The sequence below is a fragment of the Polistes canadensis genome, unplaced genomic scaffold, assembly GCF_001313835.1.
Source record: "Polistes canadensis isolate GaletaPanama2010 unplaced genomic scaffold, ASM131383v1 scaffold_9, whole genome shotgun sequence".
Taxonomy (NCBI): Eukaryota; Metazoa; Arthropoda; class Insecta; order Hymenoptera; family Vespidae; genus Polistes; species Polistes canadensis.
The window spans coordinates 1,432,458-1,458,545 of record NW_014569556.1 but is presented as its reverse complement, the minus strand read 5'-3'; the positions used below and the strand labels follow the sequence as shown (position 1 = coordinate 1,458,545).

The following is a 26,088-nucleotide window of genomic DNA, read 5'->3' as shown; positions in this document are numbered from 1 at the left end:
CGAAGTAATAAAATAATAATAATATCAGCGTTACTCGTTTCAATATGAAAGTTTCATACGAACTATATTCGTGATATTTTCTCTAAATTTATATGAACCCTTTTAGACTCATCAACGAATATACACATACATACATATATACGTCACGGACGAAACGCAAAGATCGTCAAAATTACGTTTTAAAATTTAATGTAATTTCACGAGTAAGATTTTCTCTTACATTTACCTTTACATTACACAGATACATTTTAATAAAGCATTCGGAAGATAACTTTAAAATTACCGGAAAGTATATCTTCATTTAATTACCTAATTTTATGTGACTAATAAGTCTATTTTTTATCTTCTATTAAATTTTCTAAGCATATTTTAAACCCTTTTATGCATTCACAGACAGAGAATATAAAATTTAGGTTTTACGTTACGCTATTGCAATAATCAATTTTTCCTTTTCCATTTCTTAAAAAGCCATACTTTCTGTGACGATATTTTACATTTCATCGTTTAACGTAATTATCTGCTAATTATTTTATATATTAAGAAAAATAAAACATTAACCAAGAAGTTGAAAATGTTCGGTAAAAGAATAGTTTTTACACTCTACGGTGAGGAGAAAGTAAACGAGACAAAGAAAAAGGTCAAAAGAGAAAAAGAGAGAGAGAGAGAGAGAGAGAGAAAGAGAGAACGGGATTTGGGAAGAAGAACGAATGGAAAAGACTGTAGAAACAATTAACGTGAATTTCACGCCGGAGATTTTGATGCAGTTTTCACGTTTGCCCGATTGTTTTAGAGCCGTTGAATTTTCCTGACAAACTGGAAAAGAGGTAGAACGAACGCCCACTCGCGTAGAGGGGCTTGCCAGTTAAGCCGAATTCAAACCAGAAATTAGAGCGAATCGTCTGGTTCAGACCGTTCTGACTGTCTATCTGTTGATGGTAGCCGATTCGAGGGAACGAGAAACGTTCAAAATTTCGTCATTTCCGAGAGAAAGTCCGATGGCGAATGCATCGTTGGCTCCCCGATGTTTGGTGTTGAAAGAAAATCCTAACTGTATTCAACAACAATAAAATTCCCTAACAATAGATCTTTTCTTTTGTCGAATATAAAACCTGTCAGAAGTAACAACTTTTCTTTTCTCTTTTTTTTTTTCTTTTTCATTCAATTAGTATCCGATTCACACACACACAATTAAATTTATAAAATAATTCGTTTCTTTATTATTAACGTGTTCTCCCTATCACGAGTATCGTTTTCAGTACACGCTGAAAATCATTTCTACGTCAAAAACATATTTTTCTCATTAATAAATAAATCAAAATAAAAATAGTCCATCCACAACAACTGTCAAACAAGCTGTCAAACTTCTTTTATTGTTAATCCCCGTGCTGTTTTTTCTTTTACTAATATTTCGGAGAACAAAGAAGGATAGATAATCAAAAAGTCAATTAACGTTAAAAATTATTGCATACGCAAGTATAAAAATACTATCACATTACATAACGGCCGCTGTTATAAGTTTTCTATATAAAACACGTTTTCATTCATTTTAATTATGTAGTTTAGTATAAAATAGATGTTTATTTAAAGTTATATTTTTAAAAATTGATTTGCTTCGCGAACGGCAAAAATAAATTCATTGGGCTTCCAGTTGGACGGCTCTGGTTTAAATCAAATTCCACTTTTTATCTGATGAATTTTTAAATAATAACGAAATGACGATTAGATTATTGAAAATTATATAAATATTAATCACATGTTTAAAGATCTTCTTGTGATTTGAAGAAGCCTGCTAAATAATTAAAAAACAATGAATTATTAATAAAGATTTATTGAAATTAAATTAGTTGACAATTAAATAGCCGTTTGACACAGATTTTCGTCAGTTTCTCGTCGTCAACGACTGTGAGAAACCAAATACTACTTCAAGAAAGAAACGTACATAATTAATAAACGAATTAGTTTAAATATTAAATAAAATAAATTAGAAAATAAATCTCTCTCGGGTATTTATAAAGAATTCACTTTTGATTTGATAAGAAACTAATAGAAAACGATTAGAGAATGAGAATTCAATTAGTTGAACGAACGATAATAATTAATAATTAATAATTATAAATAAATAATCTGAAGTTATGTGTTGAAATATACAAAGTTAAATAATATTCTTATGAGGCACGCGTTTACTTGTGTTAACAGTAAGACGGTCGGATTATAACTGCCTCGCGTGTTTATATCTCGAAGAAAAAAGAAAACATATACGCTGAAGTAAAAGTAAGGATAAATATAGTTTGATTTTGAAAAAGTTTGTTGACGAGTGTTCATCAAAGTTTTTCTCGTTCGTAATCTTGCAAAGAGTATACCAACGGTAACACGCATTCAAATGAATTTATTCTTTTATCAAAAAAATCATTCTGTACTTTTTAATATTTTAATTATAAAATGTGATATTAATAGACACACGCGACGATGAATCCACGATTGCTTACCAAATACTTATATTTAATTTTCTATCTTCGTAGTGAAGATTTCTTCTTATATTTTTTTGTCCTAAAAATAAACTTACATTAACATTAACATAATATTTTCTTTTCGTATTTAAATAGGATTACTGTGTTTTATACTGCGCGATATATATAATAAGTAATATTAAAATAGATTTAATTTTGAAATCGTCAAATTTGTTTTAAAGACATTGTTTAAAATGTTGTTACTTGATGAAAAAATAATCTGTACAAAATTTGAAGTTGATCGGATAACGGTAAGTCTCTCTCTCTCTATCTCTATCTCTTTCTCTTTCATGGCAGGTTGTGTTCAACACGCACAAACGTTTATCGTATACATCAAGACCCGAGGGCGATTTTTAAAGTTTCCTAGATACTTTCGACTTGACGATAAACTTAGTGAGTTACGGTATTAAGAAGGAAGTATCTCAGTTTAATGGAATCACTACAAAGTGCTCGTGGAAATTTTCTTACAAGAGAAACAAGATAAAGGAAACAAGTAAACTGGTATTCATAACTTGTTAAAACTATGACGTCGGTCGATTGATTCCATCAATGATCTTTACGAACAAAGTTTTAAGAAATCAAATCTGCCAGTCTTTCTTTTACCTTAAAACTCACTTCGTTATTTATTTATTTCATTTTTTTGTATATGTTTCCTTTCGAACAAAAACAAAAGTAAAAAAAAGAAACGGAAGGAAAAATTCGTGAAAAAGGTAGCCGTAATTTATTTCAATTTCAAACAATACGTTTGAATAAGAACAATGATACGCACATAGGAGAAAAAAAAATATATAAAGAAAACAATGCATGGGAGTTTCAAGAGGTAATGAAAAAAAAGAGAAGAAAATAAAACAAGGAGGATAGAAATAAAGGGAGATTTGTTTAAAAAATGAAGAAGCATTTGTGCTATGGTTAATGGTAAAATTCTCATTGACCGTATATTCATTATTATATCCAATATTCAATAGTTCGTTTAAAAAGAACTTCTTATAGTAGATATTGCATTTGATGAACTGTTTGCGAGTATTAGTTGAGTATTTTTCGATCAATATAAATTAATGAAATAGATTAAATAGGAAGAGCCAACAAGCTTAATATCACTCACCGACTCTCCATTCTGCACTTGCCCTCTCGTGCTTTACAGCTGTTTTTGAAGTTCTCCAAGATCTGATTACACAGCTTCGCTCGTTGACACTCGTTCATGGCGTGGGTACATGTTGGTAATGGTTCTATTGGATACTGCTCCTTATCTGTAAAAAACAAAATTTCATTCACATTTATTATATATAAATTCAACTAACATCCTACATGTACAATACATTTTGTATATGACATTATCTAATCACAATGACAGTACTATCACTCATCTAAGAGCTACGAAGATGGAATGGTGGTAGGTAATGAAGAAGGAATGATCAGAGTTATGACATTACTAGAAGTACCATTATTATTGATCGTCTAAAATCCACTTATGGATAGCTACAATTTATTACCCCAAACTTACAGTTAATAATTTGTTATGGGAAAAATGAGAAAGATTAAAAACATAAATAATATCGAATAGTTTTCATGTGAAAATAATACAATTTTAAGTTAATAGTAACAATACTAACACTTTATATATCTTTACTTTTTTAATCATTTCTTTCGAATTATCTTTCCAGATACTTGTTATTTTTATTTTTCATTCAACACATATGGCCTTCCTTCTTTCATTTTTTTTCTCTGTTCATAGTATCATTCTATCTCATTCTCACATTAATATCAAATTATATTCAAACTATATTTATTATTATACTTATTAATCTAAACAAGCTTGACAAAAAAGGTTACTCAGAATCGATTATTTTTGTTTACCTGAACAAATCTTTTATCGCTCAAAAAAAGTTTAATTTTAAATGAAAATGTTGTTTTATACTTATCGCTCGTACGAATATTATAGACGCATAATTTAAGCTATGAAATCTTACATAATGAATTTTTTAAATATGAATATGCAATATTCAATTTCATAATGGAGAGATAAAATGGTGTTTGTACTTTATTTAAAAGTATAAACTCAATTGTATAGTTTTCAGAGATCAGATTTATTTTATTATTTCTCTTTCGCTTCAATGTATGAATAGAAAAATTTTTTTTTTTTTTCATGGGACGAACCAATAACGTTGAAAGAAAGACAAAGAAAAAAAAAAGAGAGAAAGAGAGATAAAAAGAGTAGGAGATTAATAAACCAATGTTTTTAATCGGATGGAAAAATACGCTCACAGGAAAATTTTGGAATATTAACAAGCGTTCCTATTTCGATCGCTCTTCGGTGTTGCCGTAATCCTATATCGGATTACGAACAGAAACACGAACGCGAAGCTACACGCGTGTTTTTTTATTAATGTGCTATTTCCGAGGACGAATAGATTACATTTTTTTGGCGAACGTTAAGCCAAATGCGTTGTAAAAAGCGAAGTAAAAATACAATCGTACCAACGTTAAAGAGGAAGAGAGAGAGAGAGAGAGAGAAATGGAAAATACAATATATGACGAAAAATAAAACGATACTCGAAATACACTCCGATCGTCGTAAGTATTTACGAGGGATGAGCGTAGATTGCAGGTTCAGTTGTTTAATAAATAATTATAATCACCTGTAAAAATCTAATCGGCTTATTTCGTTTGCCTCCTTATCGTTCATTCTTCGAAATATAAATAGTTATAAAAGTGTTATTTCAAATGGATGATATACCCGATATACAAATGAAATACGATCCCATGAAGAAAAACAATAAAATTATATTATTATTTGTTATATGCAATCACGATTAGTAATAATTAAACGCAACGATGTTAACATAGTGTACTTTGATGATATATCTATATCTAATATGAATATGAAAAAGAAAGAAAAGTATTACTATACAAAAATTATTTCAACGAACTAAAGAGTCTATTATACACTGTAGAACAAAAGTATTGACACAGAATAAATGTTCTTATATCACTTTTTACACACTTATTGTTTAAAGTATGATTCTTCACTTAATTATTTTGCTAAAATATATTTTTATCGAGTATACAATTTAATTTTATTCAAGCCATAGAGATTAAATGAATGTACAATGAAAAAAAAGAAACAATAAAAAAGAAAAAAATACCTTTCAATCGTAAAAAATAATTTTTCGCTACAGAGGGTATTTCAATGCGTTTTTCATTACATCTTTTTTTTTTTATTGCAAATCAATTCAATCTTCGTAGCTTACGATATATATTTTAACTATAAACTCGAGAGAGTTATATTTTATAGACAGAAAAAAAAAGGAAATAAGAAAATTAAATAAAAAGTCATACTTTGTATATCTATACAAAGATTGTTATAGGTAAATATAATCTGTTCCACTTACTTTGGTTCGATTAAATTTTACATTATTTGTATTGTTCTATGATTAATATAATTATATTTCTACATTTGTTACTCTAGATATTTATATAATTCGATAAAATAATAAAAAAAAAAAGAATTCTATTGAAAGGGAACCGCCATAGATAAAAGAATAGATAGAGAACTGAACGGTAAAAAGTAGAAGAGCAATAAAATAAAAATGAAAGAATATGAAAAGACAAAGGGATAGATAGAGCTCGGGTCATTGAATTCTTTTGCTCTTTGCAAAAGGATAAAGGTACTTCGATAAGTGAAAGGAGAAGGATGAACAAATGTTAGAGAGGAACGGGAATGGGATGTGTGGTAGATGCCAAACCAAAGACGAATAGAAAAGGCAAGAGCGAGAAAGTCTTATTTCAGTGAGAATGAAAAGAAGCGCATCGGGAATTATCTGTGAATCGTTCAAAACACTCAAAAGGCTCGGCGGCCCGGACGAACGAGCCTTCTGAAAAATGAACAATGGGGAAGCAAGCACATTGAGAGGAAGGGATTCAACGCCACCGGGAAAGTGTGTATAGATATCTATACATACATATATATCTATGTAATATATTATGTACATATATATCTCTATAAATACATATTATATAAGTATTATATAAAGAGTATACATGATTTAGTTGTAACTGTATTGATCGTTTTCATAGTTTTTGATGATCTTTGATTAAATAATCTTTCATATATTAAAATACATCTCTGAACGTAATGAAATCAAAATGAATTTCTTCAAGATCATTAAACTCGTATTTTTTCTCTTATGATAGAAAACTAAGAAGATATTTAAGATAGTCAAATTAAAATGGACACTCTACATATATACATAGTTATATATTATAATGATAGCTATATAAGGATATCTATGTAAGGATACGCAGTTAAAGAAATCTCGATTCTTTTGTTTCTTCTCCGAAAGAACCGACTGAGCAGTCAGAGTTGGCTTTTAAAGAAAAATCCTGCTTGGAAGATCTTGGAGACCGATATCTCTAGGGATCTTTCTACCCTCTCTTTTCTATCTGTCCCTTTATCTTTCCACCCCCTCTTACTCTGACTCTCTCTCTCTCTCTCTCTCTCTCTCTCTCTCTCTCTCTCTCTCTCTCTCTCTCTCTCTCTCTCTCTCTCTCTCTCTCTCTCTCTCTCTCTCTCTCCCTCTCTCGATCTCTTTTCTTACGCTTCATGAAGAAGGGTGAAAGAAGACGCGCGTCCGATTATCGGGATCGTTAACTTCAACGCCATAGCTATTAGCCATCCTGCTATGGTGCAAGTAAAGCGATTGAATTTCTTTTTCTTCATTCCTCTTGTCTAACCCACCCTTACTCTTTCTTTCTTTTCATCCTTTCTTTCATTCGACGACTTGCGATCGGCCGAACTTCTCCGACATTTCAATCGTTCTCCGCTAAGTACTTTAAATCGATTTCTCGAAGAATTTTCAACCAAGAATCGTAATCTTTATTCGATTCGTTTCATTTTATTTTAATTCCTTAATTTGTTCGTTTTTCTTTTTTTACTTTCTTCCTTTCTTCCTTCCTTTCTTTCTTTAAACTTTATTTCCAAAATTATATTCCTTTATTCAATAGAGTACAATCAAAACGTAAACAGAGAACTACCTGCTAACTGCTGATTACATTTGTAGACATTAACACGAGACTAGAATTTCAATTGATACATATTTTCTTGTTATTATCCTAGCTTATTGCGTGCCTACGAAGTACTTTTCAAGTTTCCTTTGAAAAAGTAAACAAAAGAAAGAGAGAAAGAGGAAGATAGATAGGAAATAAAATAGAAATAAAAATTCGAATTATATTTTCGATCACAATGCAATCACGAGTTTCGACGTGAACGAGAAGAAACACTCGAGAATAATAAATCGTGCAATTAGTCAGCCTTGGGTCACGACTTAATTACTTTTATCTTACACCATGAGCCGCACGCCTTGCTACTGAAAGCCGTTCATACAAGAGAAAGAGAGAGAGAGAGAGAGAGAAAGAGAGAGAAAGAAAGACCAGTGGATAATAAAAGCTGCCACAGCCGGTACCGCAGCTACTACGAAACCTAGAAGCTTCGGCACTTAATGAGATTAAATCCGGTCTGGTACTCTTTTAGAAAAAAGAAAAAAAAAAAGAAAGAAGAAGAAAAAAATAAAGAATGAAAAAAGAGATGAGAAGAAAGGAAGAAAAAAAAAATAGAAGACAAGAAATAAAAGAACTAAAATAAAATTTGCCGGGGTAAGGTATACAAAGGTAAAATATGTTACACGCACAAAGATACGAGTAGCTTTCGTTAAATCAACATTAATGGCAGCAGACTTCTAATTCCTAACGGCTTGAAAGATCCTACTTAACCATTGGATGCAATGTTATTTCCAATTTCTTTAACGAATTACTCTAATTTCGTTTATCATTCCTTCCTTCAAGTTTTAATGAAGTTCTATTACTAAAGCAAAACAACTGAAGGTTAAGCTTTAAACAGTTTCTTAATAAACCGCAGATCATGAAGTATATTTTTAAATGATAAAATATTGTTGACCAAATAGAAATATTTGTACCACGTATAATACTTTTTCGAGTTAACGATAAATCTAACGTTTAATTGAACAATAAATTGTTTAACTTTGAAAAAAAAAAATAATGAATGAGATATTGCGCAATAAAAAATATTAATGTTTACTATAATTTAATATTCAATGTAACATATGCGCAAAACATTTTGTCGTCATTAAATTTAATATAAAAATACATTATGATAATGTGATTTCTCCATTATGTCTGCTTTAATATTTACTTAAAATAAATAGTATTATTTTCTTACAAAATTTATAAAACACGCACGAAAGGGAGAATTAATAAATTAAAAAAATGTGTGGATTAGTTTAATTTTGATAAAAGAAACAATAAAGAAAATGTTCTTCTATTATATAAGGACATTCGTAGAACTTTGTACTTTTTTCGAATTTTATTTCGAACGCGAGATTCGAACTCGATATCAAAAGACATGAGAGAATGCGACGCAAGCGGGATTTCGCAATACGCGTTGTCCAACAACTTGCTTTTGGTCTTTGGATCGTTACAAGTTTTCTTGTCTCTACTCTTCCTTGGAGATATCGAAAGGGGCTGGGGCTATAAGAGCGGAAGAGGATGTCGCGAGGAAACCGGAGAAGTTCTCTCGAAAGTGCTGCGACATCGTTTGTTATGACGGTGTAGTTGATACCTCTCGCTCGACCGTAGGCTTTCGCAAGGATTACGAAGTTTCCTAAGCTTTAAAGCCATTATTGAATTTACCATGACAAACCATCACGAATGTGAAAGTAAATACACATATATATTATCTACTTTCGATCTTTCTATGATTAATTGAAAGGATATTCTTAACCTTTTGTTAACAATTTTTATTTTTTACATGTATTTATATAAAAACAAAATAACATGAAATTTAAATTTTAACTTATATTTGATTGCAATAAAGACGAGACAGTGATAATTATTGGTTTATAATTGTTATTATCACGTAGTAATATTTATGGATTATATTATATCATGTAGGATAAATAAAAGTATTGATACAAATCTAATTTTTCGATAATATAATATTATATGTACATCTTTATAATGTATGATGCTTTTTCATTTTTACGATATATCTTTTGAATTAAAATATTAAGTAAATATATTGTAGCATATAGATCTGTAATATAAAAAATAATCATAAAATACGCATGTTGCATTGATTTTAGTTGAAATATTATTTTGAATTTAAACCTTCGTCGATAAACATGGGTCTTTCGTGTCCGAGCCAAAACTGTTTTGAAAAATAATTTTCTAGGAAGTGAATACACAAAGCTAATACCCCCACCTAAAATTATGTATGTACGTATAGGAGCAGACATCCAAGGATAAAGGTTTCAGTTCCTTTTGTAGAATTATTGTGAGCAGATCAAACCCAGAGATCCCCGTTTACGAACAGCGTGTACTGAACTCACAGGCAAGTGAAAAAATTTATTTTCGTTGTAACGTTTTTTTTTGCACAAGTGAAGCTACAAAATAAGAAAAAAAATCACATATATTTCTCTCACTGTTATTAGCTCAAAATGGAACAACGATCGGCTGAGCACGTGGCGCGTATACTTCGCCAACGAGAAATAATTTCATATTTTGAAGGCAAAGACAGTGAAAATGAAATTGATATTGTTTGACAATAAAATATGTCAATACTAATACATGATGTCAATAATAATTCTTAATACATGTTTTTTTTTGTACCTATTTAAACTTAAGCATTTAATATTAAATAAATGAAACAAAATATTTTTTTTCGAAAAACCGTAATATTAAACTTTAATTTGTTTTTTTTTTTAATTATGATATCTTAACTTTTCAAAAAGTTACGATTTTTTCAGTAAATTATTGCTTTTTATCGAGTCATTCCATTTGTTTAAAAAAAAATATATGCAAAAATAAATTTTTCGACAATTTTAGGATTGATATATCAAGTTGAAGGTTTCGAGCATTTGCATGAATTTTTAAACAATTTTTTGAGTACATTAACAGGGCAAAAAAACAGTCGGACGTGAAAGACTAACGTTTACTGACGTAAAGTGCCAAAAAAACGTTTACGGACGAAGGGTTAAATGAACTTCAATTTATATTGAAAGCTATTTCATTTTATCGTAAATTAAAAATTTAGTTTGTTCGAATACTTTCACTCGGTACTGAATATTATATTAATCAACAATTAATTTGATGACAAAAAATGAAATAAGCCTTGGAAATTACAGATACACGAGGTGCATAATATCAAAGTTTATATGACGTTGGTTATTAGAGAGAAAGTTAAGATTGTGAATGTAAAATGAAAGCCTATTTAACACGAGGTATTAACATCGTTTGATAAAATTTTGTGTTGTGCGAAAAGAAATGACTTACCTTTTTTCTGTACATCGATGCAGGGATGATCGAAGAGGAAATTTTGGAAACTATTGCAATCTGGATCGACGTGCCGTTCCTTACAAAGACACGTGGGTCGAAAGAACGAGAAAGCTTGCAGACTATGAAGTGCTGAACGACACTTTGTCACCGTCACCGTTGAACAAGCCACTGAAACAATTTTATTATTATTCTTTAGTTTATTTATAAATAGATAATCCTTGATAATTGTCATTAAAATCAACAATGAATCATACTAATTTGTATTTAATATACATACACGTGGCACGGAACGTGTTAAACATTGTCGTATATTTAAAGAATGCAAAGTTTGAAATTTTACGTCAGATTATTCCAAATAGGAAACATGATAAATCAAATCTTTTAGATTCTTCTAATAATGTTTATTATTTTATCAATTACCGCGTTAAAATCAATAAATATACATTTTCGCATTTTTAATGTTTCATATTGATTCGTACACATACGGTATATTTGAATGTAAATTTATATTACTACGCGTTGCAAATTAATGAAATTCATATAAAATTATTTGATAACAATATATGAAGTTTAAATTATAACAAATAGAGAACATAAAATTAACTAACAATTAATTATTTTCTGACGACTAATTAACGTCGTGCTTCGTCAGATGTTGTATAATTTTTTCAGGGACGTAGATTGATAAGGTTCCCTAACCCCAACCATAAAGATTACAATTAGTATTTTACGATATCTTTTTGCATATAGACCTTTCTCTAATTATGAGAAAATAATAAAATGTTTGATTTCAATAGCTGCAAGCAATACGAACAAATTTTGAAATCTACTTTGAATTACTCTTTACGGATTAGTTCGATTAACATCAGAAACTGTAATTTTTATGAAAACTTTCTTATATGATTCGTAACATTAAAGATACTTACAAAATACTTGAAACGAAACGATTATATAGAAACTAGCAGTATATATCAAGAAATAATTAACACACATGTAATCTTTCTATTATATCTGTCTATTAGAAACAGTCTCAATGTTTTCAACTAAATTTAACTCGTTGTATCAGAAAATATCCAAGGAACCAGTTAATAGGAAAATAAAAATAACGAAACATATATACAAAATTCTTAATTATTGTCTATTTCAATGTTTTTCGTTGTGTTATTTTTGTAAAAACACGTTCAGTTTTGTAAAAGCCATACGACTTTTCTTCTTTACATATCCACACGCATTTCATCTTTATTAGCACGTTGATGCAATATCGAAATTGGGTCGACATTTCGTTGCATAAAACAATGCCGCTGCCATCAAACTCATCTCCATCAGCTTGATAGGAAGAGTACGGGCGAAAGGTTATTATTCGAGGAACGACGCGTCGATCGAAAATCTTTTATGATAGAAAATGAGAGAGAGGGAGAGAGAAAGGGAGAGAGAGAGAGAGAGGAAAATTCTGTTCAGGACGCTTTCAAGACCATTTTTAAAAGCTGGATGTTTCCCGACGCTCGCAAACTTCCAGCTCGTTTCACCGAGTTATAAAATTTAAGATCGTTTTATGTTTGAATTCAACCAACTCGATTCGTCCTCATGAAATCGAGTAAATTTCGTTGAAATTGACAATAGCTAAGGGGTATTTAATCTTTACGAAATCTTAACTATAAGATATTCTTTAAGAAGTCCCGTGTCTCTTTATCTCATCCTTTCTCTCATTCTCTTGCTGTTTTTCTTTCTTTCTTTATCTACAGAGAAACAGAGAGATAGAGAGAGAGAGAGAAAGAGATGTTTGCATTACCAATTTCGTTCCACGCAGTTACTCCTTCTTTATTCGTGCCTCGTCCTATGAAAGACTTTTATTTCCTCATCAGCAGTACATCGAAATTAGGTCGTGACACCGGCTCGACGCTTAACGTCCTTTTAAGTGTTGTAGCTGTAACGGTATACGAGAACTTTATACTACTTCCCGTCGTGCTAGTAGCATGGTTTCGAGGGCAAACGAAAGGACGACATTTCCTAATTAAATCTCGTCGGATAATATTAACGAAATATGAATCGACCGTACCGACATTTCAGTATGGTTAGTATTGTCGTTGTATAATATATGTAATATTTATCCATATACTCATATGCATATATATATATTATATATTTATATATGTATGTATGAATAAATGTTTGTACATATAGTACCTACGAGCCACTTTGAATAACGATATCAATTCAAATAAAAAGATTGAGCTCTTTTGCAAATGAAAAAAAAGAGAAAAGAAAAGAGAAAGAAAATAATAAGAGAAAATACAATAGAATAAAATAAAAATCCATCGCGATTGAAAAAAACGATTTGTCCGAGGAAAAAAAGCGGGACGAAAGTTCAGTTAGCTCTCGTCCTAAATAAAATTAACCCCGATATTCATTGAAATAAAAAGTTCGTCCTATCCGAGCGCAGAAACTTTAACCAATGAAAGCCGAATCCATTATCTTTTCCACGACTGTGACGCAGACGACGAATGGAATTGAAATTTTACATAGACCTTTGTCATTTTCCACCTGACGTTTCGTTGTCGACGACATCTGGATTCATTACTTATAACCTCGGCACGGCTTGGTTATTACGAAACTTAGGATGTCTCGCTATGGCAATTAAGGAGATCCCTTCTCTCCTGCCTTATATTTTTTTTTTCTTTCAATAAACGTTGCACTAATTAATCTATGGGCATTCTTAACTGAGAATTTTTCTGTTAAAAAGTAAATTATTCTGAATTTCAAAACGTCATTAAAACGGCGAACGAAAAGAATACTTAAAAATTATTCTCACGAAGTAAGATCTAAAAGAAAAAAAAAACAAAGTTTACAATTAAACGAAATAAACTTATTTTAACACACAAACGTCGTAGAAAAAATAATTTGATGAAATGAAAAGAGAAATAAATCGAGTTTTAATAAATAAAACAAAAGATTTCAAAACGGAGTATATACTCTATGAAGGTTTTTTTTCATTGTATTATTTGTAAAATCACAACGAACGAACGAATGAACCAGAGAAAGAGAAATGAGAGACAGAAAGGGTGAAAGAGAAAGGAAGAGAGTAAGTTTCATTGTGACCACGATTATATCTCTGCTTGCGTGTTTTTGTTTAATGCTTTGGTACTACGCCTATGGACCGTATATACCAATGGCAACGGCAATGAAAGCTGCTAGTCTGGTAGCCGCATGGCCAGTGTTAGATAGAGATGGGGCCGTGTGATAGACGAGGAAGGGGTTTGACGGTGTTGGCTAGTTGGGGATTGCCAGGGGGTACCGGAGAATCAACCGAGATGGATCATACGTTGCTGCAATCGTGTGGTAGCCATCTGAATTCAGGCTGCCGGACCACATTGCAGTGCTCGAAATGCGTCCGAAATGCATACGTAGTATATGCAACTCCTGGGCGAATGCCCGATTTCCGTATGTAAAACCGGGATCATTCTAGTTCCCTGATTTCCGTTACCTATATATAATTTCTTTCTTCTCTTCCCATTTTTTTCCCTGTCTTTTCTTTTATTTCCCCTTCCTATCTCTTTTACCTTCCTTCTCTTTCGTTGATTTTTTTTTTATACTATTTTTTTATATATTCCCAATATATATACACGACACATATCACATCAATCGAACGAATTTCATCACTATTTTCTCTATAGGAACATTTAATTACCGATACAATGATATTATAATTATTGTTCTGATTTGCGAGAATTGTTCTCGATTAATTATCTCTCCGAAGTTTTTCTTATATCTCTCAAAAATTATTCGCTTTAATTTGGGACGAATTTTATTGATATTGAAATAATAATATGGAATGTACGTTCGACGTGATCCTCTGTTCGTTTTTTCTCATTTGTAAGAATACTTATCTATTGTTGATTAATTATGTATATATAGTAGTCTAATTGTATTTTAAACAAATTTAAAAAAATATCTTTATTTATATTTATATTTTTCATAATCATTATTTAAATGTCTATTTTAAACTGAGTTTACGAAAAAAGAAAAGAACTAATATATATAATGATTATAATGCGAGATATGCACCAAGTTTCATAGAAACTAACCACTAATATATATAATAGATTAACTTCCTATTTATATACGCTCAGCTAAATTCAAACCAGCTAAGACAGCAAATTATTTATTAGAAATTGCAATTAGAACGCTTTTCTAATGTAAAAAATATACAAGTGTTTAATGTTATGCTTAGAAAAATAAGAAGATTAATTTTGTTAGTTTCAATATATAAAATAATGAGTCACCGAATGATAAGAATAAAATGTATGGAGATGAAAATACAAAAAAAAGAACAGCAAACGAAGAGAAAATTGAAAACTATATTACGAAATATAACCAACCAAATATTCGATTTTCGATGAAGAGATGTGTGTATTCTATAAAACGAATAATATTTTGTTAACTCATCTTCTGTTTTCTGTAATCATATTTGAATAAAATTTATATCCATAATGTGTTTACCAAAAATAAAATCGAGAATGCACAGATATGTAAATACAAAGATCGTTCCGATCATTAAAGTCCATTAAATGTAATTAATAGTCGTAATCTGCTTACGGATCATCATCGCATATATGAAAATCTATAACTGCATATCGATCTACATTTGATAAAATCGATTAACAATAACCAACGTGGATCTAACTTTCCTTCGAAATTAATTGAAAGTTCTCGTCAATTAATTACAATTAAATGGATAATGGTGAGCATTTAATTAACCTGTTTTGCAGTCTCTCTTCGAACTGCTAGTTCATGTATCTCCAATTTCTAATTATTGTTTCATTCGTTGATAATATATGTGTGCGCGTTTACAAGAAATGAATAAACAATTAAAGAATTATTTTGCAACATTAAGAAAGCGTATATATTATACATTATTTTTATTTATTTATTTTTTTCTCTTTCTCTCTTCTTCGTTTTCATGTTTCCTTTTCGTGCTATTGTATCCCGAAATTGCGTACGATTCTTTATCGTAACAATGTACATTGTATTTTCGAATAATGGAAGTTTCTGAATCGGTTCCCACTTTACCAGATTATTTCATTCTTTTTTCTCACCAAGATAACGCTTATTAATGTATAACTAATTTTGTTTTACAATTAGTGAAACAACAGCTCTTCGGGATCGTTAACAAATTTTAATAATACTGGGATATAAAAAAGATTGTGTTCAAATAATTTAAATATATGTATGAATTTGTTTGTAGAGAGAACATTTCTTTATCAAGAGTAATTGTTGAGAAATCGTTAAACTGTATAAAATCAACTATATTTGGTAAACATTGCTTAGTAAAAAAACAAAAAAAATACTAACAAAATTTCGAGTTTACTTAATTTTTGATTGAACGCAAATACGAAATAAGGTAATACTTTATGCTACTCATCCACGAATTGTGTACTCATGTCATCAGTAAATTGCTTCATCGTTAACAAGTTTTAATTACATTTCGACCAAAAATGTTTCTGAAAATTTTATTCGTGCATTCAATGGGGTATGCTTTCAAAACTCTATAGTAATTTTATGAAAAGTATGAAAAGATATATATATCACTTTATCGTCATTAAAATAATATTTGTAATAAAAAAAGAGTTTGACAATTTTTCAATCTCAGTTTTCAATTCGCGAATAAAAAACTCTAACAGAAAAATTGATAATCCATTTCTTCTTTCTTCGTGGTTTTTTTTTCACATCGCTCTTTTATCTTACGTAAAGGAAACCGATTGAATTGAAATAAATGGTGCGTACTCTCTCTCTATATATATATATATATAGGATTATACCGTCTTTACTTCTCGACCATATTTTTCCTCACTTTCTTCCTATCATTGTTGACCCCCCAAGACGAGTTTTACTCACCCGTATAATAACTGACAAATAACGAAAGATCTTTCTTTCTAAGAATGACGATTTAAAAAAACATTGTGAACGGAGTACCTCGTAAAATAAATCATGCGAATAAAAATTGGAAACATTTCAATATAGGGATAGAAAATTAACTAAAATAAAACGCTGTCTTTTTTTTATTAATTTTATAAAAGCATGTATTTCGAATAAAATTATTTTCTTTTTCGATAAAAAACAAATTTTGACTTATTTAGATTCATATTACAATATTATGTAAAATACAATACATTGAAATATAACAATGTATACTGCGTTTGGTAAAGTTTGTTGGATTTTTTAATATTCTATGCTATAACAAACCATTCGCGATAAGCATTGACATGCATAACGTTCTTTTCGTAAGTTTCACAGACAATTCGTTTTTATTTCGTAGCCGTATGTGTATACGTTATTTTCGATTAAAAAAAAGGCATACAGGAAGATAAATGTTCTTTAGTGAATTTCATTTTTCGCTATAATAAAAATGAAATTAATTTACTTTTTAATATATGATAAATAAATTTTAAAATACTTTGGTAAAATAATGAAACTGTCAACACGTAGCAAATTGATCTCATTTTTAATCTCTTTTACCAGAATGATAATAATAATAGAAATAATAGTTTTTGTTTATCGATATTCCCATCGGTAAAAGAAAAACATTGTTTTATATTGTAGATCTTGTTGCTATACTAACATAGACAATGATATACTCGGTTTTTAAAAATCCATAATAACTTGGAGTCTTGTATTACCTCCATACGAGAGTTTAATGTCTCGGTGTGTTTCAAACGTGGACCAGCTGTCTAGAACGTAAGAAAACTTTTTCTTTTCCAAGTCTTATGGTATGTCCTTTCTCTTTTTCTCATTCCCTCAGACAGTGTACCATTTCAAAGTTGAAAGCCTATTCAAAATTCATGTGATCCAACCATATAGACTACGGTTTAAAGTTTTCCTCTTCTAGATCTATTATTGTCAATTTTATTTTAAACAGCGGTGTTTAAAAAAGTATTAACAAAAATGACAAAATAATTTCAATACCTGTAAGATTTTTATTAACCCTTTCAATACAAATGCCGGATTTACCGGGCATCAATTAACATTGTTTTATTAACAATTAACCTACCACTTCCTGTAATTTTTAATAAATTCAGTCAAAATGCATAAAATATAGATTATTCATTTCTAAGTAAAAGAAAATATTTTTATTATCCAATTGGCTAAAATTTCATTCTATATTAAGATGTATGTATTTTTTAAGGAGGTCATTTGACTATGGGAATAGGTATACATGAAGTATCGGTAGGTTTAATGTTAAGTATAATTCTTATTTAACGTTTAGGAAAATGTTCATACAAAAAAGGACTGGTAATGCATTATGTGTGCATTTTCGGGGCGGCAGAAATGTTATGGCGGACACAATGCTTGTACCGAAAGGGTTAAATTCACTTAAATCGATACGTGATTGTTAATATGCCAAAGTGTTACAGAATAAAGGACGCGATTCGTTGCAGTAGGTATCGTTTTGGTTATAGGAATAATTCAAAATCCACTATTAATCATCGGTTTAGGTACGATTGTTGGAGCCAATTCACTTAATGAATGCATTAGTACGTACGACAGCCGACTACTGTGCCAGTTCGGTTTTACCGTTAATCGGAATAACCGAATATCGTGTGGAAGCGTAAACCTTGCTTTCGTGTAATCCCGTTGCCATTGTATTTTGCACGTGCCACATTTGGACAGTAATGTAAATAATCTAAAACACACCATATCGCGACATTTCTAATTGTTTATCGAATATACTTTTTAAATGATTATTAAGAAAAAAGAAAGAAAGTAAGAAAATTTCCGAGGAGTATATATATATAAATCGAAGATGATATCATAATATATTATCTCGAGAATATTTACATCAATAAATCAATTGGATCCGCTTTAAGAAACTGTTATCATGGTTTCTCGAGTGTATCGAGTAGAGGATCAAAAGAAAAGTAGTATAGAGCTTGTCGCGATGTCGCTTATAAATTTAGCTTAAGGTACCGTTGACCATCGACCATCGATAACCATCAAGCATCGATCGAAACGAACGCTTTGCGTACCCTTTGCGCCCTAGCTAAGAGATAAGCTTCGAAACGACGACGTAGGAATTAGTATCGTCCCATGAATCAGAATTAATTCAAATGTTAACACGATCTCCTTTTTTTTCATCTTTTCTTTTATTTTTTATGCACACATATATGTAAGTTTAACTTTGATAATAAAGTAATATAAAAATAAAAATGAAAATAGACTTTCTCAAATAACTCAAATTATTTAATAATGCAAAACGGTTGTTCATTTTTTCGTATATATATTTTTTATCTCTTCCCTCGATTTTGAATCGAAATAGAATATTTGCAAAAGTCATTGACGTTATACACTTCGTTTATTTTCCTTTTTTTTTTTTTTCGTCAAAGTTATTTCAGCGATTCAGAAGCACGATCGTTATTTCTAATATAATCGAACGACCATAAGTAGTGTCAAGTCCAAAATGCCAGCTAAGCCTTTTAATAAGGGAGTCTAGCCACACTATGGCATACGATGCTCGACACGTTATTACTTCGGATAGTTGCATACTTGGAACGCCACAGTCTAGCCTTCCTATCATCATAGGCAACCTAGAGCCTCGATCTCACACGATAGCCGACCATGAAAAGATTTTCCTCGATCGCACCGTCAACACGTATATACTTATATAGGTACATATATTTATATACCTACATACACGTATACACACGCACACACAAACACAAAAGGCTGTGTATATATAGAATAGAATACATCTATAGAACATCTTTGAGAATGTATGCAGGACTTTGAAGCATTTCCGTGGGTTTCCTATAAGATCTGCCTCTGTATATTCGAAGCTTAACCGAACAACACCCACTCATGTATATATATGTGTCGACGTAACACGCACTGGAAATCCCAAATCGACGTACGCTTTCCTAAACGTCACATAGCTCTCTCTCTCTCTCTCTCACACCCTTCTTACCAAGCGACAGTTACCAGGCTGTCAGATGCACGGATCGAGCAACTCCAACAAAGAGGCAAATCGTTCGGCTACTCGGAAAATACCTAAGCGAGTTGCAAAAAGTACTATCGAAAGTGGTCGCTGGTAAGTATTGCATAGGAACGTATATACAACAAGAGAAACTAACCGAGGAGTAGGCGAATTTATGCAATACTTCTCGATCCATTCTCGAACTTCCTTTCACGACGAACGGGTTAATGTGCATTAGAAAATAGGATGAATTAGAATTTTGAAAAATTATTACGTATTGATAGGTGTATCTCCTATCCATATTTAGCTACTTATATACACACCAAATCTTGAATTATTATACATTGAGAAGTTTGCGATATATCGACGTTGTCATCGTTTCGGAGTTGGTGGAAAAGGTTCTCGACGTTATTAATATCGATGATACCGAAGGGGCGTAAACGAGTGTGAAATTTCTGAGATAACTTGATTACGATGCGGCACGTGCTAACGTAATAATCGGATAGAAAGTTACGAGCTTCGTTATTATCGCGCTCGGTTAGCGGTCGATCTAGAAACCCTTAACGAGGCTGAGATATAATATGACGGGACAAACGAACGATCATCGATCGAATTTGTTTTCGCAAAATGATCCTCGATAAAAATACATATATGTCAAAACGAATCGCGAATTGAGAAATGTAAGAAAAAGATCGATAAGTAGATTTAATAATTAATTCAAGAAAAAAACAATATTATTATGATTTCCGGATAAACTTTAGCTTTCTCTTTTCTCGAAAAGTCATATTTATAAAGAACCGTTGAAAAATCAAGATTTTACCAGCGTTAAATGGCATATGACGGTTTAGTTGTTTGACCGAATTAAGAATGGTTAATTTAGTTCTGAAATACTTTGTGACCCAGTGAACCACCGCGGTTTTTTCGCAGTTTTGTTCCCCAGGCTTGGCAAGAGAAAACGCTCAGATTAATCCACGACGGCAATCGCGTAGAAAATAAAACGTTTCACGCGATAGCGAAAGCTCAATATATATATATATATATATATGTATATATGTACGTATTTCGTATGTGTTGTACATTCGTAAGTGCTACCATGTTCGTTCATTCACCCATTCCAGATTTTACACGACAGGGATGCCTTTTAATGCATTTCGAATAGACACTAGGAAACAGTAGCGTAAAGTGCAGAAGGAGCTTTTTATTTTGACAATAATTGTAACCTCCCCGTTCGCCTAATTGGACGGCAATTGGCTAGAACTTGATCAATAAGAGCCATCTAGAACAGAGATTGCACATCTCCGGGGTAACAATTCGCAAAGACAATTAGCGGCCAGATTAGAAGATGAAGGCATCCAGCCGCCGAAATTTCGAAGCTCCGTAATCGTCAGCCATTCCTATCGACCGTTTTCAGCATTCAAGCAAAATCACTTTTACCATGACTACAAAATGAACACGTTTGTGTTCAATTCTCACCAGAAGGAATCTACTTCCTTTCCAAAATAGATGAGGATATTTGTCAGTTCGATACTTCGACGGATCTTTTTCAAAAAGGACCTTTCTTAACGTAAAAAACACTTAATACTGATAGAATATTTAATAGCGAGAAAATCTAATAAAAAATATCAATCTCTTAATATCGTTATTTTTAGATTTCTTAATGACTCGATAAAAGCCGCAAGATTTAATTTTAATGCTTCGATTCCACTTTTATTAGGAAAAAAATATTAAACTACTATACTTCTTTTCTATCTGCTTTTTTACAAAAAGAATATAGAAAGCACTTCAACGTGACATTCAATCTCTTCAAAAAAAATTGTATTTAAACTAAAAATATCACCTTTCTATTACTCTATCCACATTCGTCGTTAATTACTCGGATATAAGTACTTGTATTATATTACTTGTAAGAATTGAAATAATTGAAAAATAATTTACATGACAGATAATACAGAAATGATACCATAGGATTTTACTTTTTTTTAAATTTAATTAATCTTACTAATTACCAAAACGACTCTAACAGATATACTTCTTTTATTAAATTAATGAAAATTAAAATAAAAATCGGTTAAATGTCGCACTTAATCGTTCAGCATAATCGTAGAAAGTAGAAAAGAAAGAAAGGAAAATTTAAACGTAAGAAGAAAAAAAGGAAGGAAACTGTGGGAATAACAGAAGGGGATTCGTTTAACAGGTACTGGTAGCTAGGAATAATTTACAATTTTCGTCAGAGTCGTCTGTCGCGAAAGCATAACGCGATTTCCATCAAGTTGGAGAGAACGAATCAACGAAAAAATAGAAACGAACGAAGGAGAAAGAAAAAAAAAAGAAAAGGGTGGATAAACGGGGTCGTCGACCGTCTCTTCGGCCATTCTCATTTGCATCTTTCTCGTTACGTTGAAACGTAAAAACGGGATAGAAAATATGAAATCGACCGAATCACCGCTCCCTTTCTGTCTGTCCGCAGATTCAGTTTAATTTGGGATGTTTCATTCAAAAGTTTGTCCTTTCAAGGATAATTACCACTTCATATATAATAATAGTAATACAAAATTAATATAAAATATAATGCGTAAAAAGAAAGAAGTAACTTTTAGGAAGTCTTAATACTCACCTAATTCTGGACCGCAGACACGTGGAATTATTTCAAGAATAGCACTACAGGATGGATCCTCGAAACAGAGTTGACGAGCGTAGAGGCAATTTAATATAGCAACACCCTTTTTGATATCGGATCCTAAAACAATAGAAAAAAATGTCTTTGTTCATCATTTGTCAATTATTTTTATCCTATATTTCGCGCTATAGCTTTATCATATTTTATACTTTAATTTAATCCGATGAAATATAGAGAATTTCTAAAGAGGATTTGTCGATACTTGAAAAAGACTTATTGTTTAATATTAAAAATATTGCATTAAACGTTTTCTATAAGAAAAAAAAACAAAAAATTATACGCATTATTGTACTATTGTTATATAAATAAATATAAATAATGTTTTCGACTGGAGTCACAAACGTCTTTTAAACTTCCATTCAACGAATAATAAAAAGAGAATTTGAAAAAAAATGGTAAAACAGCGATGGAAAAATTGAAAGGAAGAAAAAAAGGTCAAAAGAGAGAAAAAGAGAGAGGGATAGAGTAAAAACAAAAAAAAAAAAAAAAAAAAAAAAAAGGAAGAATCGGAGCGAACTATATCGCACGCCCTTACGGATTTTTACGAGCCACTCGCGAAACGGAAGTCGATAAAAGAAGACTCCTGGGTGCTGCAATTAATTACGAAACGTTCGCCACCGGTGCAACCGGCCATAAAGCACACTCTATATTACGGTGCCACTCTCCTAGCTGAAGCTCTGCTTTCGACTGAACTCGCGAGGCTGAACCACCGAGATAAATAAATTTTTGCGATCATCATTCCCGAAACGAAGGATTTTTTTAAGCTCGATCTCTCTTCTCTCTCTCTACCTCTTACGTTCGCAAATTATTCTAATTATTATTTTCTTTTATCTCTCAAATTTTTTGTTCTTCCCCGAAACCCTCTTCGCTCTTTTCCATTATCGAAAAAAATAAACTTGAAATGCGATTCATCGATCTACCAAGGAGACGAAACCGAACTCTCGTTTTTCTCTCTTTCTTTCTCTTCTTCCTTTTTATGCAAATGAATATCGAGCTTCCGGAAAAAAGAAAGAGAGAGAAGAGGTAAGGGTAGGGGAAGAAAGAGAAAGACCGAACGTACGTTCTCTCGTCGCGATAAACTATAATTATCGACACGAAACCAGTTTGCCGTTCGCGTGCCAAAATGCAATCTCGTTTATCTCGAAGAAAGAGCGTGTGTTGAGAGTGTCGAAATTAAATCGTAAACTTGCCGATCGTCCTTAACGAATGAAAAAAAAAGAAAAGAAAAGAAAAATAAAAAATAAAAGAAAGAAACACTTGTTATAATATTTCTCATTCGATTCCTTCTGTGAAACTTCACGAGTAGGTAACATCGCATAACGTCTTCGAATAAGTACAACTATGATAATAATAATTTGTCGGTCACGTCGATGGCCACACTATAACGTCCGCGTTTCTAACGTAAATCATTCCCGTGGTTTATTGATGCGCAATAAAATGAAGGAACGGAAAAAGAGTAAGAAAAGTCGTAAAAATGTGCCGAGAAGAAAGTAGCGATAGAAGAAAAAGGCATAAGAATTGCATGGAATAATATTTCCATTTCACTTTATTACCTTTTGACTCTAGCCTTCTTCTTTCATCTCTCTTCCTTTCGTGACAAAATTATTCCTCCTTGTTGCACACTATAACTACCTTTTTCTCTAACCCTTTCTCTCTCTATTTCTCTCTCTCTCTTTCTCTCTTCCTTACTCTTCTTCACCCTTTCTTTTTCTTTAAATCTTACGTCACGTTTACCCACACCTTTGTAATCGCTGTTCGTTTCATGCGAATAACATAAATTTTTCACCCTCGTACCTTGTCATTCGTGCATAAACTTGATGATATTACGATGAAAATACATTTTACCAAGTGTCTGATTACAAAAAAAACGTAAGATTCTATTTGTTGAACATGTTGATGAATTAAATACGATAAATATAATTTAAACGATATCCTCTAAATATATTTCGTTAAATTGTAAGAAGAATGTGATCATAGATACGTATAAACGTTCCATGACGATTGAATCATCCTCCTTTTACAATATTATCTCTGTACAAACCAAAACTGATATTATTTTCTTACTTGCAGTTTCTAGGTTAATAAAAACATTAACAATTCATCCGACCGAGCTTTCTTAACCTTTTCGTTGAAAAATTTATACAATCTTGAAGTTAAAATCTATCTATAATCACAGGGTAAACGGTTTATTTAAATGCAGTTGTAAATCTTATCATATAGTCAATAATCGATGTAAGCAATTAAATTTACAGAAGGTTTGATGTATATATATATATATTAGGATAGTCGTTTATTTTTAGTATCTCAAACAATACCAGAACAAAATCAAAGATTTCTTAGCCAAATTATGACGTAGACGGGACTTCAACTAATTTCATCTTGTCACTAATCTTTTCATAAATCATTATTTTTTTTCGTCTGATGAGTATAATCCTCAGTTTAGCTCGAAATAAATGTTAAAAAAATCATATTCAAATTCCAGTCCTTATATATTTAAGTAAACAAAAAAACCATGAAAATGAAACATTTTTTGTGAATCTAAAAATATTCGACATATAAAGTATCCTGAAAATATACGATTTTCGTACAATAATGAAATTTTTTCAATTTTTTTTTTGGTTTTCTAAAAAAAGAAATCATGTTATTATTTAAGTATTAAAAACTATGTCCTTGAGCATGCTCTAATAAAAAAGAAAACGAACCGCAGTTTGAAGATAATTTTTTTTTTATTTATTTCAAGGTAAATTGTGAAAGAGTAGGAGTGTACTCATCAAAATTCCTTAAAAAGTTTTATATGATCACAATCCTTATATAATATATATATATCTATATACCTTTACAGATTTTAAGCAAGTATTTCTTATTACGATAGTCATCATTAAATTACAGTGGCCGGATTAAAAGTAATTATGCATGGTCAAGATATTATTTAAGAACATTCACGCACGCATCGAACCTAAAAGAACCGTTGTTCTTTACGCGACACACGATCGACCGCACGAAAACTTTTCCCTTATCGCAGTTTGACGATTCGGTAGATTAAGTGGAAGCGAATGTAACCCTTGGGAAAGCTCGATGTTGCAGTGCTGTTGCGCAAGCCAAGTCGTGCTATGCGGCATAATAATTATCGTCCTTCGTTCGTGGTAACAGAAGTTCACGTGAATAACCTAATTGTGAGGGGGCAACGAGTAAAAAAAAAAAGAAGAAAATTAAAAAAATTCGAGCTTAATGATTCCTCTCGAGACCGAGCTTTTTGTTGATTTCAAAAAATTTTCATTTCTTTTTTTCTCATTTATAAATTTTTTCTTGATAAATGCTATAAGATAGAAAATCAGACTTTACTGATATCTATAAAGAACATATGATAGATTTTCTATATTAGATATATCTATAATAAGTAAAAGTAAAAACTTGTAAAAAGAAATATACGTATTACCTGGCTATACTACTATATTGATATTAGTTTCGAATATATCCGTGAGATTGTTCTGCGAAGTCAGATAAGTGTGCGGGCCGAAATGAACGAAACCAATAAAAGAAACAGAAAAAAGAGAAAATAGAAAAGCAAAAGAGAGAGAGAGAGAGAGAGAGAG

At 31.1% G+C, this 26,088-nt stretch overlaps 1 protein-coding gene across 5 annotated transcripts in view; it reads right to left on the bottom strand.

Moving 5' to 3' along the window:
• The window catches only part of LOC106792251, a 217,738-nt gene that overhangs the window by 110,842 nt on the left and 80,808 nt on the right, over nucleotides 1-26,088 (bottom strand). For all 5 annotated transcript variants that reach the window (XM_014758524.1, XM_014758532.1, XM_014758541.1 and 2 more), the window contains 3 exons: nucleotides 22,433-22,555; nucleotides 10,851-11,021; nucleotides 3,610-3,754 (listed from right to left, as the gene is read on the bottom strand). In XM_014758524.1, the coding sequence (XP_014614010.1) occupies nucleotides 3,610-3,754; nucleotides 10,851-11,021; nucleotides 22,433-22,555 (439 nt within the window). The remainder of the gene's footprint in view (nucleotides 1-3,609; nucleotides 3,755-10,850; nucleotides 11,022-22,432; nucleotides 22,556-26,088) is intronic.